Source organism: Bos taurus, chromosome 4 (assembly GCF_002263795.3).
Source record: "Bos taurus isolate L1 Dominette 01449 registration number 42190680 breed Hereford chromosome 4, ARS-UCD2.0, whole genome shotgun sequence".
NCBI lineage: Eukaryota > Metazoa > Chordata > Mammalia > Artiodactyla > Bovidae > Bos > Bos taurus.
The window spans coordinates 116,868,961-116,885,134 of NC_037331.1; the positions used below are offsets into that span (position 1 = coordinate 116,868,961).

Below are 16,174 nucleotides of genomic sequence, written 5' to 3' on the forward strand. Positions count from 1 at the left end.
GCCCTGAGGATTGGCCTTCAGAGACGCTTGGGGAGCCTGGTCAACCAGCCTGTGGCCTGCATTGTACGACAGCCCCAGGCAGATAGGCCATGGCAGGCAGGGCCCCAGAAGGTCCCGTCCATCTCTGAAGGCAGCAGCCGTTTCCCAGATTCCTGCCGCACTCTGGAACTTGAAATTACTGTTTCAGAATTCTTTGCCTTCCCCCTCCTCTGCCCCTTGACCCCAGAGCCACCCTGGGACTATCTGATTTCTTTCCCTTTAGAAGATCTTCTTTACAAACAGAGCCTGCGGTGTCACAGATGTGACTCTGAATTATTTAGAAGCTGTTTCCTGAAGAGCGTAATTGTGGTCAGGGCCGGAGTGCACTCGTTAGGTGCTGGGTGTTCAGGCCGCTCAGGCCCTGGGATGGCAGAGCCGACAGTCGTGTAAATAGACGCTTCGAGGTGAGCGTGAGGGGTGTGAGCTTGGGGAGGGGGTGTGATCCAGGTGCAGAGGACCACCAGCTCCCCTGCTCCCCCAGCATAGCCCAGCCTGGGTCCAGAGCGCCTGCAGGCAGGCACAGCATGGTCTGCCCCTGACGGCACCGACAGCATCGTGACCGCTGCTCCCGGAACGAAGTTCCTGGGCTGCCCGGCGTGGCTCCTCCCCCAGAACTCCTGGCCAGCATCTCTCCCTCCCGCTCCCTTCAGTCGGCTTTTTACAAAGAAGCAAAACCAGCTTGCGTGGCAGCTCTTGTTTGAGACCGTCCCAGCCAGCGGCCGTCTGGGCCAGTCCACCTGCTCTCTCGTCCTCTGCCTGGTGGCCACCCCGCCCTCCCCTCTTCCCCCGAGTGACCACACGGGCGTCAGCTACACCATCAGGCGTGTCAGGAGGTGGGACGACCGACGGGGAGATGTGAGGAGGGATCAGCACGAGTGCGCCCGGCCCCACCGAGCCCAGAGTTGCCCCCAGGACTCTGGAGGGCAGTGGGTTGGAGGCTCTGTGTCCACCGCTACCGCTTCCTGAGCGAGAATGGGGCTGACTGGGTGGGCCACACGTGGCCCCTCGTTGGTGCCAGTATTATAAACACACTCCATCACTCTGCCTCCAAATTGCTGATGATCCTTCTGGAGAGAAACAAACGCAGCAGACAGAACAATGACCCCCAGACCGTGTGACCACCTTTAGGATTGCATCTGTGCCACACTGGGCTTGAGCTGCGCATCCCCGGGTGGGCGGGCCACCTCTGGGATGCCGTGGTCACCGACGCTACAGGGACAGCTTCCTGAAACACGCCAGGAGAGGCCCGGAAATCCAGGCGGGTGGCCAGACCCCAGTGATGGGGCAGCACTGCCCAGACCGAGCGACCTCCGTGCCGGCCCTGCCCTCCTGCCACTGGCAGCAACCCGAGACGGGGAGGGCAGCTCTTCTGTCCTCCAGCCCAGCGGCTCACTGGTCACTCAGGCCCCCAAATGCAGCCAAGTGGTGATTCCACCAAAGACCTGAGCCAACTGGGTCCCGGAACAGCCATGGCCACACGGCGCCTGCACGCGGGGGCCCAGCTGGGAGGCAGCCCTCGTGAGCCACCCGGCTTCCTGCAGGCTCACCGTGTCCAGATCTGATAATAGCTAATTCCGTCAAATATTAGAGGGGCTCACATTTAATTAAGGAGCGGCCATTTGTCTGCTCCTGACGGCAGGTCCCCACGGCCCCCACGTCAAAAGAGATTCCTCGGGGAACAAGCGCGTCTTTTCTTATTTCCTCCGCCGAGCCCCTGCCCTCTTTGAATGCAATTATGGGAACAAATAAAATGGCTTAACTCAACTCCCCGGTGGGACAGCCAGCTCTCTGCTGATAAAACCGGTTGTGTGGGCAATCATTAAATGAGAAATCTAATATTTAACTAAATTTAATAGTCTGTTGCCGTGGTGCCTTTCTCTGAAGGGTGGGATTTTAATACAGAGGGACTAGCTATTCACACGCCGTCTGCCGAGGCCGTGTGCCGTCAGAACGCCGTGTGCAGTTAGAACACCGGGGGCTCCGTGGCGAAGCCATGGCTCCCGTGCCCAGGAACCAACCAGAAGCTCCACGTTCCGGTGGCAAGTCTGTGTTCTCCTTAGGTCCACACGAGCCGCGCTCGCAGGCTGCATGTCAGCCTGAGCACAAAGCTGCTTCAAGCTTGGCTGGTGTCAGCAGTGTCAAATTCCCATGCAGATGCGTGGAGAGGGTGACAACCAGCCTTGAGTGGCTGCTCCAGCTCTCCTGCCTGGTGATGTCTGCCCATCCAGGTCGCCCCCCTGCCACCCCCCCGGAGCTCTGTCCAGCCCCAAGAAGTGGGAGCTCGGAGCTGCTTCTCTGACAGCAAAGGGCCCAGCCCTGCTCTTGTCCCCAAGGATGCTCCTTCTGTGTTCCCGCTGATGCCCTGTCTTCGTGCGTCTCCATCCCTCTGGTCTGACCCACAGCCCCACCCGCGCCCCTGAGCCCCCTAGCTGCCCTCTCCCCTGGGCTTCTCTTAAGCAGACACAGAGGTCCAGATCACGGGCTGGAGGGCTGAGGCTTCTAGAAGACCCTGTGAGGTCCGTGCTCCGGCTCCTACCATAAGCTTGGGTTTGGATAGCATCAGTGAAATTAGAAGATGCTTGTTTCTTAGAAGAAGAGCTGTGACAAACCTAGACAGCGTATTAAAAAGCAGAGACATCACTTTGCCCACAAAGGTCCGTATAGTCAAAGCTATGGTTTTTCCACTAGTCACGTACGGATGGGAGAGTGGGACCACAAAGAAGGCTGAGTGCCAAAGAGCTGATGCTTTCAAACTGTGGTGCTGGAGAAGACTCTTGGAGTTCCTTGGACAGCAAGGAGATCAAACCAGTCAATTTTAAAGGAAATCAACCCTGAATATTCACTGGAAGGACTGATGCTGACACTCCAATACTTTGGCCACCTGATGTGAAGAACTGACTCATTGGAAAAGACCCTGATGCTGGGAAAGATTGAAGGCAGGAGAAGGGGATGACAGAGGATGAGATGGTTGGATGGCATTACTTACTCAATGGACTTGAGTTTGAGCAGGCTCTGGGAGATGGTGAAGGACAGAGGAGCCTGACGTGCTGTAATCCATGGAGTTGCACAGAGCCAGACACAGCTGTGCGACTGAACAACAGCAGTGAATTTCCTCAGTTCCCCAAAGTAAATAGTAACTTGGGTGCTCAAGCACTGCCAACTTTTAAATCAGTTGGATTAAAATGTGCTTTCGTTTTGTTTTGCTTGGTGTGGGAAGCAGGGGTTAATAGGCCTCGATTGCTTCGACTCTTAGCACCAAGAGATCTGACCACCAGGACCCTCAGAGCCCCATGGTGTTTCGGAAACCTCCCAGGAGGACCACTCAGTCCTTCCCACGTGGGAGAAGAAAGGAAGACTCGGGCCAAAACCCAGGCTCAGCTACTGTGAAGACGCATCATGTCCCGGGCATCAGTCAGATTTCCACAGACAGGTCGAGTCCTGCTACTGGAAACTGGTGTGTTTTGTCCCTGGGAAGCCCGGCGTGGGATGGGGCAGCCCAGCCAGTGACCGAGTCTGAGAGCTGGTGTAGCATGGACGTGTAGGGGACCCGAGATTGACGGTGGGGGCTTCTCGCGGAGTAGGTGACCTTTGACCTGACGGAGAGGAGGAGCCAGGAACACAGAACAGCAAGTGCGAAGGCGCGGAGGCAGCAGAGAACGTGGAAATGACATCATTTCCATCGTCTGGTGGGGCTACCTCCAGATCGTCCTGCCCTGAGAGTGAAATAATTAATACCTCGTAAACCGGCTCCTCTGTGTGCCGGGGACGCTGTGTTAAACGGCCGAGGCTGTTTGGACTCAGGGAAAACGACTGCTCTCTGCTCTGTTAGGACCGTGGGGTGCTCTCGCCACACTGAGGTCGGGGTCCCCTCCCCTGCGTGTCTGTAAGACCGCAAGGTCGAGAGGGTGCCACCTCCGGGCTGGGTCTCCAGGTCCCCGAGCTGAGGTCAGATCTGCCAGGACCTCCGGGCTTCACAGGCGGTGCTCGTGGTAAAGAACCCAACTGCCAGTGCAGGAGACATTAGAGGTGTGGGTTTGATGCCTGTGTCGGGAAGGTCCTCTGGAGGAGGAAATGGCAACCCTCTCCAGTGTTCTTGCCTGGAGAATCCCATGGACAGAGGAGCCTGGCGGGCTACAGCCCATGGGGTCGCAACAGTCAGACACGACTGAAGGACTCAGCGTGCACACACGACTGTTTGGACCTCCGTGTGTCAGCACAGCCCGTGTGGACACACCTTCCCCTTCTCACTTTATACAAAGGACTGGGCTTCTTGCCTGCTGGGCGGTGGGGTCCAACCTCACCATTTTTAAAGCTAGTTTCACCATGTCTCCCCTCACTGTGTCACCAAAGCTAAATACCCAAATACGTGCTCAGCAAACTCGTGAAGCACCTTCTGTCTTGGTTCTTGGCTTGTCACCAGCCCTGGGAACTTGTGGTCGCCTCTGCCCCCGAGGAAGTGTGGGGGTCCTGCTCAGGGTGGTCCCCATGGCCCCACAGACAGAACACTCAGTGCTGGGGGTCCTAAGTGCTGGCTCACCTGTCTGGCCTGTTCATAAAAGCAGTTATCAGCTTGCTTGTGAGATTAGGTTCTTCTTTAATGGTTCACACCCATTTCCAAGTGACTTATCTACCCAAAGGTCGAGCCCCTTGGAGATAAAACTTCCTTTCGATGGAACCACGAGTTGTCCCCAGGTAGGGTTGGGGGAGAGAGGAGGAAAGAAGTCACGTGTCAGATGGAGCAGTTGAGGGGAAGGCCAGTTCTGCAGGGGATGGAAGAAGGGGGCTTTTGCAGGCACAGGGTCCCTGCCAAGGCCTTCATGAGCTGGCACAACGTAAGGGTCTCAGAGCAGCCCCTGAGGTGCAGGGAAGGGTGCGGCCACCTCTCTGGCCTGGAGGGAGACAGGCCAGTCCCCCTGTACCCAGACTCACACGGCCGCGCAGCCACCTCGAATGAAGGTCTCCGGGGCCGGGCCACCTATGGCTAAGGCAAGAAAGCCAAGTCCACCTTCCTGGACAAAGTGGCAAAGGTCACCTCCAGCTCCTGTCCTCTCTTCCGGTGTGTTATTGTGGCCACTCCATTTGGAAACCACTTGCCTTGACAGACATGATGTCAGTTCCCAAAAAAACAGCAGTCCTGAGACCAGTCACACCCCCAAAATGATTCCCGTGTGTGAGAAATGCCGTGGAGCATGTCGGGGGCAGGGGCGCCGGGCACCGTGGAGGAACCCACCTCCCGCCCGGAGCAGCCGGGCTGACCTGGACTCGCCCCTGTCCTGTGACTGGGCTTGGGATGTAACGTCTGTGGCTCTTGGCTCCTGCCGTGGATGTGTGATCCTGTCCTCTGATGTAGCAGTCAGGAGGCACGTGAAACGCCAGGGCATCCGTGAGTGGGGATTTGAACGCATCATTGGTCTGTCTGTTTCAGAGATGTTTGATCTAGAGACCAACGAGCACGTACAGAAAGCCATAAGCGACCGGCAGATGCCGAAAGTGGAGTACAGGAAAATCGAGACTGACGACTACAGTGAGTGCTTCAGGGGAGACAGCCTCTGTGCGACCGCGATCGCTATGCCAGCGGGGCGTGGGGGGGCGGGGCGGGGGCCCCCAGTGTGGGCCCCAACTGCCCCCTCACCAGCCAGGGGGACCCAGGGGAAGCCGACTGTGTTCATAGGCAAGACACTCGCTCTGTGCCAGACAGAAATAAACAGGAGCGGTGATTTCTGTCCCCCGGAGGCCGACAGTTTAGACGTGGTCCCAGATGAAAATTCTCTCCTTGGCGGGGAGCAGGCCTGGACACCACCCAGGGCAGAGGCTTCCCCCAGACGTTCCCTTTCTGTGCCACCGATGCCCTTACTGCCTGTCAGCTCGCCTCTCCGTGTTGCTCAAGGGCTGGGGGGCGTCCTCGCAGCTGGAGACCCACAGCGAAAGGCTGGTGGCCGGGGCGGCTGGAGACCATCAGCGCCCTTCCTTGGCCTGTGTCCTCCCTCTGAGCTGTCTGTTCAGCCCTTCAGTGAGTTTCATGAGCTTGTCCTGCGGCAGGCACCCCTGAGAGCCCCGGGGCCCGGCTGGATGGGACCCGCGCTCCAGGCGGGAAGGGGGTCCCGGCAGCTTCGTCAGCTCTGCGCACGGCGCCCTGCTACCCAGGCCCAGGGCGTCCACCCTGGGGCCTCAGTCCCCACAGCACCGTGTCCCTCCGCGCTGCCTGTGTGGGGATGACACCCTTAGAAGCGGGCTGGTTTCAGGTCATTCAGACCGCGAACCTCGAAGTCATTTTTGAGTCACCCATCCAGGTACCATCTGCTCATTGTCTCTGAGGTCTTGGGAGCTAACTTGGAAGGTCGCCAGGGATGGATGGGAAAGAGTGATGCCTGAATGCAGGCCCTGGGGTGGCGGAGGGAGGGTGGCCAGAGCCTGTGTCTGTCTCCCCAGACAGCGTCTGGGAGCTCCTCGTCGTCTGCCCTTTCCCTTCAGTGGGGCAGCGGCTCGTCACGGGGGCCCGTGAGCCCTGGAGTCCTGTTAAGCATCCCTGTCAGATGGGGCATGCCGGCCTGTGAGCCCCTGAGGGCAGGATCCGAGGCTTCGCCCACGGAGCACGATCCAGAAAGCTCCCCCGCCCCACCCAAGACTCCACATTCCATGAAGCCAAGTCCTTCAGAGCAGGAAGGCAGGGCCCAGGGGCTCCAGGGAGAGCAGGAAAGAGGACTGGGGTCCCGTGGAGCTTCCAGCAATGTGGGCTCTGAAAGGGGCTCCTGGAGTCTCTGGTCGGCAGAGAAGAAGGGGGCATCCATCCAGGGAGGATTCTTGGCGGAGTGAGGAGGCTGACAGGTGATTCCACGTGGGGCCCTCACCCCCCATCTCCTTCACCTGCATCCTGTTGTTGGGCGCATGGAGTCATATGGTACTGGGAGCGTCCTAATCATTGCTGGAGGTGTGGGGGGAGATAAAGGGGGAGAGGCATGGGGGGAGATACAAGGGGGAGAGGCGTTGGGGGAGATACAAGGGGAGAGGTGTGGGGGGACATACAAGGGGAAGAGGTGCGGGGGGAGAGATGGGGGAGAGGTGCGGGGGCAGATACAAGGGGGAGAGGTGCGGGGGGAGAGATGGGGGAGAGGTGTAGGTGGTGGGGAGAGGTGCAGGGGGCAGATACAAGGGGGAGAGGTGGGGAGGGGGGACTAAGCTGCAGCAGTGACCTCTCCCTGGGCCCGTGGGCACAGCTGGTTGCTCTGGCCCCACACGTGCTCAGTGTGTTGGAGGCCGATGGAGAAGAAACCAACCCAGGAGGAGTGTGAGTGGAGGCTGTGGTCATGCCTGGCGGGGACATCTCTGCCCACCGAGCCAGGGCCACCCCACTGTCTCTCCGGGTCTGGATTTCCCCGATGTCCCTGAAATGCTCACGGATCCCAGCAGGACGCGCTCAGGCCTGGAAGCACGGGCAGCTTTGCGTGTCCAGAGGGCACGTCCAGTGCCGAGCGGGAGAGGGGCCATCAGTCAGAAAGAGAGGATGGGGGAGTGGGTTGGCCAACAGATGCTGTCATCAGGGCGCGGGGAACCACAGAACAGAAAGCGAGCAGCAGGAAGGGCAGGAGTCCAGGCCAAAAACGAGGCTCCTGAGACCCCAGGAGTCACGGCTCTAACAGGAGGGGCAGAGAGATGTGGGCAGCCCCACGGGGTCTGTGCGCGGGTCACCTGGACGGGGCCTAAAACCTGCCCCCACTGCCCCGAAGCCTGTATGCAGGCCCTGTCTGCCTCCCCTGCCCTGCAGAGCTGTAAAGAGAGAACTGACTGACAGCTCAGGGTGGAGCCCCCGCACCTCCAGGAAGGGGGCAAAGGGAAGTCTAGGCTGCCCCGGGGAGGGCGTCCATGACTGGTCCAAACTGTCGAGCAGCACGTGTCACTCAGGACGGACCCAGCTTCGCAAGAGCCCTCTCGTTAACTGGGTATTCGTCTTCCTGCTCCGCTTTTGTAAGGAAGAACCAAGGCAAAAACAAGGATGCCTTTAGATTGATGGAGGGATGGATGGAGAGCTGGAGGCAAGGATGGGAGGAACGGGGGATGAGCAAGCAGGCGGCCTCCACAGGCTGCCCGCCCGCCACCTCTGTCTCCGTGCAGACCTCAGGCAGGCCCTGTCATATGCAGGGCCCGAGATGGATGAAACAGGAGGCTTACGATGGTGGCAGAGCTCTCAGGGGCCCACAGGACTTCACAGGTCGCGCCCTCTGAGGCCGGCCGCCTACACGCTCAGACCTCAGCCTCCTGCCCTGCCCGGTCCCCCGTCTCAGCCAGTTTTCTCATCTGTTACCTAGACGCCAGATCTCATTCCTTGTCTAGACCCTCCCCCCGCCCCGATCTCCTAGCCCAGGCCCTCCTCCTCCTCCATCCACGCGGGCTCGCGGGCTCCCACAGGAATGGTTCCCACCTGGGAACCCTGGTGCTTGCCACCCCCTCCTCCAAAAACGCAGAGAAGGGGCTTGAGAAACAATGAGCCGAGGCCGCCCGAGGTTTCTCCCAGGGCGAGGTTTTTACTCGCAGGTGTCCAGGGATGAAGACAAGAGGAGAAGATACAGCGTGTGCGGGCCGGTCTCCACACATCAGCCCTGGGGGTACTAGCAAACCCAAGCGCTGTCGCCCTGCCCGCCTGTTTTTATTTTGTCTGTCATTGAACGCTGCTGGAGGCTAATGCTGTCCTCGGGGAAGCTGCCCACCTCCCTCCAGGATCGCTCTCCGAATGTATTCCGCCGCTGGTGGCCAAAGCCTGCCCATGGGCTTATCAGTGGCAGAAAGCAGCCCAGACCATGTTTTATGGATATTTCGGTGATAGAGTCCCCGGGTCCCTGGGCCATTGATCTAATTTGCAAGCCATTAACATTCAGCCGGAATCAGTAATGAGAGTCGGGTCAGAGCCTGCTGCTGAGCCAATCCCCCAGCCTAGGGTGTATCTATTGGTATAGTGACCGTGTGCGGGGGAAAGACGGCCATTCCAGTTTAGTTGCGATCTGGGCTGTAGTTAACGTCAGTGAACAATCTCTAACTGAGGCAGGAAGTTTCATCTCGGGGAAGGACAGAGACAGCGGTACGGGACACGCTTCTCTCCCTCCCTGACTGCATCCTGGTGGCCAGGGACCGCGTCCAAAGGGCCTTGGCCGCAGGACCCGCAGCTGCACCGGCTCCCTCCCGCTGGCTCCCGGGCACCGGGCCTGCCCAGCTCCAGCCCATGAACAGTGAGGGCTCCCCAGCTCCAGCCTCTCTGTCTGGGCTCTGCCCTGCCTCACCACCCGCTCCCCACTGAGTCTCTGCCTCCCCGCGTCCCCACCGCTCCCCAGCGTCCCTCCCCACTTAGCTGTATGTTGCAGGAGTCCCTCGTGACAGAGTGCATGTTCCCCCGGGGCTCATTTCCCCCTGCCTGGAATTCTGCTGTTAGCAAGCGCTCAGCCCTTGGTGGTCCAGGCATTCCTGTCTGTCCACATATTCCTCTGCACAAGATTTCCTTTAAGCCTCAGGTGGAGAAAAGTGTTGGTTGCTCAGTCGTGTCTGACTCTTTGCAACCCCACAGACTGTAGCCCACCAGGCTCCTCTGTCCGTGGGATTCTCCAGGCGAGAAGACTGGAGTGGGTTGCCATTCTTTTCTCCAAGGGATCTTCCCCACCCAGGGATCAAACTCAGACCTCCTGCATTGCAAGCAGGTTTTTCTTTTCTTTTTTCTTTTTTTTTTTTTTTTTTACCATCTGAGCCACAGGGAAGCCGTCAATTGAAGAAACTCAGCCTCAAGGAGACTGACTGGGTGCTTTGTCCAAGTCCAGAAGGAGCTGGAGTCACCCTGTCTGTGGAGGCCCGGCCTTGCCCCTCCGAGGCCCGTCCCGCCCTCCCCTCCTGGCCACACTTCCTGGCCCCTAACGTGCGGCCCTGTGTTCCGTTTCTGCCTAGACCTGCCCATTCAGATCCTCAAGCCGGCGACCTTCACCGACACCGCCCACTACCCCTTGCTCCTGGTGGTGTAAGTATCCCAGGGGCAAGGACCACACCCTCAAGAAGGTGGGAAGGGGAGCCCAATCCCGCTGCACACTAAAATCAGAAAGCAATTTTAGCCCCTTGTCTGTAACTACCAGTGACCCCGGATGTTAAAGGAAAGCCTCGGGGGATTCTCAACATTGAACCCAGGTGCTGAGTCATATCCCATGGGTCCTGCTGCCGTGGCTGCCCAGCGGCCCCAGGACAGCGGGAAAGCTGACTGGGGGTCTGACCTCACTGGGCAGGGCCCAGGGCCCCCAGAAAACGAGGTGGGCCTGGCGGGGGGCTCGCCGGGGCCAGCAGCCCCTCCTGCACCACCAGGCACCCTTGAACACCAAGTGTCCCCACAGGACAGTTTCAGGTCTGCCCCTGCTAACTGGAAGCCTCTGGTTCGGATTTTGAGAACCCCTTTGCAGAGCCTTGCAAGCACCTCTCACGGTGTTGTGTCCTGACTCGGGCTCCTGCCCCGGTGTGCACGGGGCCGTGGGGCAAGGGAGGCTCTGGGAAGAAAGGGCCAGGGGAGGGCAGAGGCCCGCACTGGGTCTGCCCCAGGGCCCCTGGGGAAGTCAGCACCCAGGAAGGCGCCCAGAGCCTGATAGCTCCGTGCATCACCCCGGGCACCCAGCCAGGCCCTCAGGGACAAGGCTGCACCCGAAGACGCCCGGCTGGACACACGGTCCTGCCCAGCTCGTCACTAACTGGGCACTTCTCCTCACTGTCTGGGCACTTCACCAGCAAGCAGACACACACACACATGTATACAGACACACATATGTACAGACACACATACACATACATACACATGTATACATACACATACACATATACAGACACACATACACATATACACACACATACACATACAGACACACACACATATATATACAGACATATATGCACATATACACAACACACACATATATACAGACACACACACACATATACAGACACACATATATACAGACATACATACACATACATACACATGTATACATACACATATATACAGACACACATACACATATATACAGACACACATATATACAGACACACATACACATACATACACGTGTATACATACACATACACATATACAGACACACATACACATATACACACACATACACATACAGACACACACACATATATATACAGACATATATGCACATATACACAACACACACATATATACAGACACACACACACATATACAGACACACATATATACAGACACACATACACATACATACACATGTATACATACACATATATACAGACACACACACATATATACAGACATACATACACATAGACACACACACACATATATACAGACATACATACAGAGACACACATATACAGACATACATGCATACACGTATATACAGACATACACATGTACACACACACACACATACACATACAGACAGACATACACACACATACACATGTATACAGACATACACATACACATATACACAGACATATACATACACATATACATGGAGACACACACATACACATACATACACACATATATATATATATATATGGACATACACACACATACACATGTATACAGACATCCATACACATGTATATGGACACACACACATATACATAAACACAGACACACACGTACACATATACACGGACATACACATATATATGGACATACAGACTCATACACGTATATACAGACACACACACATATACACAGACACACATATTCACGGACATAAACATACATATGGACATACACACACATACACATGTATACAGATATACAGATATACACATGTATACGGACATACACACACATATACAGACACACAATACACATTACACAGATACACATATACACGGGCATACACATATATGTGGACATACAAACTCACACATATGTACAGACACACACATACACATAGACACACACGTACACATACATATGGACTCACACACACACACATATATACGGAAACACACAGATACACGTACACACCATCAGATGGCCATGACACACAACAGCACCTACACACCCACGTGTTCACACACACACACCAGAACACATAGCACATACATACAGAGCACATGCACACACGTGGAATTCTCCAGGCAAAAATCCTGGAGTGGGTTGCCATTCCATCCTGCAGGGGATCTTTCCCGACCCAGGAATGGAACCCATGTCTCCTGCATTGTAGGAGCCATTACTGTCTGAGCCATCAGGGAATCCCCCTAATTCCCTCAAACCAGGGGCCACCGGAAAGAGCACTACAGCGTGGTCACTCATGTGATGCGCACTAAGGGGGCAGCCTGGGAACCCGCCTGGGAAGGATAGGAGAGGTGGGCCGTAATGGGGAGCCAAGCAGGAGGGGAAGGGGAGGACTCTTCAGGGTCTCTCCCCAAGAACGGGCCCTTCAGCGCCCTCGTGCTGGGGGGTGCGGATGTGTGGAGCTGGGCGTGGGGGCTGGCTCTGCCCCAGGAGAGCATCCCTAGGCTCCCGAGTCTATGGGACAAGTCACCACACCCCATGCCCTGCAGCTGCGTGCTCAGGCCTGGCCTGTCTCTTCCAGGGACGGCACCCCGGGGAGCCAGAGTGTGGCCGAGAAGTTTGCAGTGACCTGGGAGACGGTAATGGTGAGCAGCCATGGGGCCGTGGTGGTCAAGTGTGATGGCCGCGGCAGCGGCTTCCAGGGCACCAGGCTGCTGCATGAGGTGAGGCGGAGGCTGGGCTCCCTGGAGGAGAAGGACCAGATGGAGGCCGTGCGGTGAGCACCCCAGCGGCGCTGTTGGAACGGGGTTGGGGGGTCTCATCTCTACCCGGGTTGCATCGTGGTCTTGTTTCCTGGTGGTGCACACATTCTGCCTGCGCTTTGCTGGCACCCCCAGAAGTCTCTGGTGATTCCCCAGTGAATTCCTGCCAGCCATATGCTCCCAAAGACCAGGGTCCTAGTCGCTGCACGGCTGGTGGCCTTTCTGCTTTGCTGATTGCAACAAGGTGCAGAGACCGTGATGTGGGTCTTTGTGGGTTCCCGATGCTGTGGTCACGGACCTTGGCCACTGATCATGGGGGGAGGGCAGGGAGAGGGAGAGAGAAGGTGAGCCATGTAGCCAGTCACCTCCTTCCTGAGAAAGGAGTGCACCAGGCAGATTGGAAGCCCCACTCCGCATGTTTTATGGCTCTCTCACGTCCTGCTCACGGAGGCAGGGCTAGTAGACTCTCCAGGGACAGAAGGGGCCGAGGAGCAGAGGTGTTGACTGGATGTTATCGTCGCCCCGGAATGAGAGCCGTCAGGGACCTATGCCGCTCACTGGCCTGCGGGCGCATTGGCCAAGGTTGGGTCTTCCGAGTTTACTGCGCACGCGGCAGACTTCACATGGGAGAGGCGTGAGATGCACGGGCTCAGGTGCTGCAGGGACGGGAGTGGCATGGGCACGGCGGTCGTCCTCCTTGAGATCCGGGTGCACGGTGCTGGACCCTGGGCCTTGGAGAGTGCGATACAGTGCCCAGGTGGACCAGTGTCGTGGACTGAAGGGCCGTAAGACAGCGTGACGTCCCGGCCCATGAGCCGTCACGACTGCGCTCTGAGGTTTAGGAGATTTCACTCTACTGACTGTTCAGAACGTTTTCTCTCTTGTGTTTAGAAAGATTGATGTCACGTGACGTGCATACATGTGATGTGCATGTACATGTGATACGTGCTCAGTAAGTAAGTATTAAGTGGATGAAACCTCGAGTGAGTGAGTGAATGGCACCCTTTCCTCAAGGGAGTTGTGAGCTGGCGGAGAGACAGGCCATGCGGCCAGACCTACACGTGCTAGAGGCAGAACATAGGGGCGAGAGAGACGGCCGAGGACCCGAGAGTCTGGGAAGGCGCATCCGTCACCATACTTTTGCCTCAAACTCAACAGCACACACAAACACACAGGCAGCATCAAAGGTACTTTACAAACACAGCCCTGTATTGGCTCTGGAGTCCAGACGGGCGTCAGGCATCAGGTCTGTTGGCTGGAGACCCAGAGGTGAGGGTCTGCCTCAGGCCTGGCTCCCTCCAGCTCTCATCTCAGCCAGGCACGGAGCACCACTGAGCCTCTGCTCCTCATGCTCACAGGATGGCTGCCAGAGCACCTGCCTTCAGCACCTTGATCCACTTACAGAAGCCTTCAGAAGGGAAGGGAGGAGCCTCCCCAGGAGCCCAGAACCAATAACCCACGAGAGCAGTGGGGCAGCCCCCGCCCCATTCCTGAGACCCAGAGGGCTGGGCAGAGAAGGGAGGGCGAGTGACAGCTCAGCCAGCAGGGGGAGGAGGAGCAGGTGGCGCCCAGTGGACACCGGTGCTGCAGCCTCTCCTGGGGAGAAGCGCGAGGCCCCGGTGGGGCTCGGAGGGACAAGGGGTGTGACCAGGTCACGGCGCAGCCCCCTCCCCAAGCCCCCCTTTTCTTGTCCTTCCCCGCCTGCCACTGCCCCCTACCCTCACCTTCCCTGGTCTGACCACCCCCTCAAAGCCCAGAGGCCCCGGCGGAGGACACGGCGTCCTTCATGCACCCCGCCGGCCGGCGTGGCTAGCCTGACTGCCCCGCTCTGAGCACAGACAGAGGGTGCACGGCTGTTTCACACCCACGGTGTTTCCAAAAATAAGGGATTGATCAGCCATCTGTTCAAAAACAGAACAGAACCAGTTCCAGGAAAATAATAGTAAAATAGAAAAATTGGCCAACTCTTAAGCCACTGAGGCTTCTGGGGTCAGGAGCATAAGCCATGCCAGCCACACGGACCTCGGGAGGCTGCTCCCCACATGCCTGGAGCCTTGGAAAATTTACTCAGCTCTCTTAGGATCTGGGTCTGTATTCTCATTAGAAAGACATAGCCCGGTTTTCTCAGTTTAAGAAACCATGAGGCCAGCCCCTGACTCTCACTCCCCGGGGCTCCCCACCCCTGGTCTGGGAGCCCAGCGGGTCTCCCCTTCGATGGAGGAGGAGCCGGCCATGTGAACAGGCACTCGGGGCATCACGGGGGAAGCACAGCCTTGCCCGGAGGGGCTCCTGCAAGGAGATGGCTTCCGGCCAGGACCTCACCTCAGAGGATTAATAAATAAGGACATGTCTGCGGGAAATGAGAGGTGCATGTTCCACAAGGAAAATACCGTGAGTGAAGGTTGAGGTGAGGCAGGGGTGCAGGCACTTCGGGCCCCCCAACTGTAAATACCATGCTGCGTGAAGGCTGGGGACGCGGGGAGGGGTGGGCGGCTGGACTGGGCGCCTCCCCTCCCGTCCTCCGAGCTGCTGCCTGCTCTCCAAGCAGCAGCGTCCCCACAGAGGGTTTCAGCCAGGAGGTGGCAAAGTCACCTTCATCTTCGGAACCGAGATCCTGGTAGCAGTGTAGTGAGTTTTCTGGGAGAGAGTCTTGGCAGGAAACATTCAAACAGGGAGCTTTAAGGAGAGAGGAATAACCAGAAGCCATGACAAACCCAGACAGCATATTAAAAAGCAGAGACATCATTTTGCCAACAAAGGTCAAATGGTCTTTCCAGGAGTCGTGTACAGATAGGAGAGTTGGACCATAAAGAAGGCTGAGCGCTAGAGTAATTGATGCTTTCGAACTGTGGTGCTGCAGAAGGCTCTTGAGAGTCCCTTGGACTACAAGGAGATCCAACCAGTCCATCCTACAGGAGATCAGTCCTAAATATCCATTGGAAGGACTGATGCTGAAGCTGAAGCCCCAGTATTTCGGCCACGTGATGCAAAGAGCCGACTCATTGGAACAAACCCTGATGCTGGGGAAATTGAGGGCAAAAGGGGAAAGGAGTGAGGGGATGAGATGGTTAGATAGCATCACCGATTCAATGGACATGAACTTGGGCAAACTCTGCGAGATGATGAGGAACAGGGAGACGGACGTGGCACATCAGGGAAGTGGGCTGGGCCATGCGTCCCGCGTCCCTCCCAACGTTCACATGCGGGGAAGGACAATCTTAGTGACACATCTCTCCCACCGGCCCCGCGTTCATGTCTCATCCAGTCTCTGGCTGTGAGGTTCCCCAGCTCCAAAAGTGCTGGGGGCAGCTCTGTGGTCCATGACCCCTGTGTCAGCGTGGGTCCCCGGAAGCGGTGCCTGCACACACTCGGACGT

At 57.3% G+C, this 16,174-nt stretch overlaps 1 protein-coding gene across 5 annotated transcripts in view; it reads left to right on the plus strand.

Moving 5' to 3' along the window:
* The window catches only part of DPP6 (dipeptidyl peptidase like 6), a 1,065,758-nt gene that overhangs the window by 1,035,100 nt on the left and 14,484 nt on the right, over window positions 1–16,174 (plus strand). For all 5 annotated transcript variants that reach the window (XM_024990441.2, XM_024990444.2, NM_174040.2 and 2 more), the window contains 3 exon segments: window positions 5,465–5,563; window positions 9,961–10,030; window positions 12,618–12,812. In XM_024990441.2, coding sequence (XP_024846209.1) covers window positions 5,465–5,563; window positions 9,961–10,030; window positions 12,618–12,812 — 364 coding nt within the window.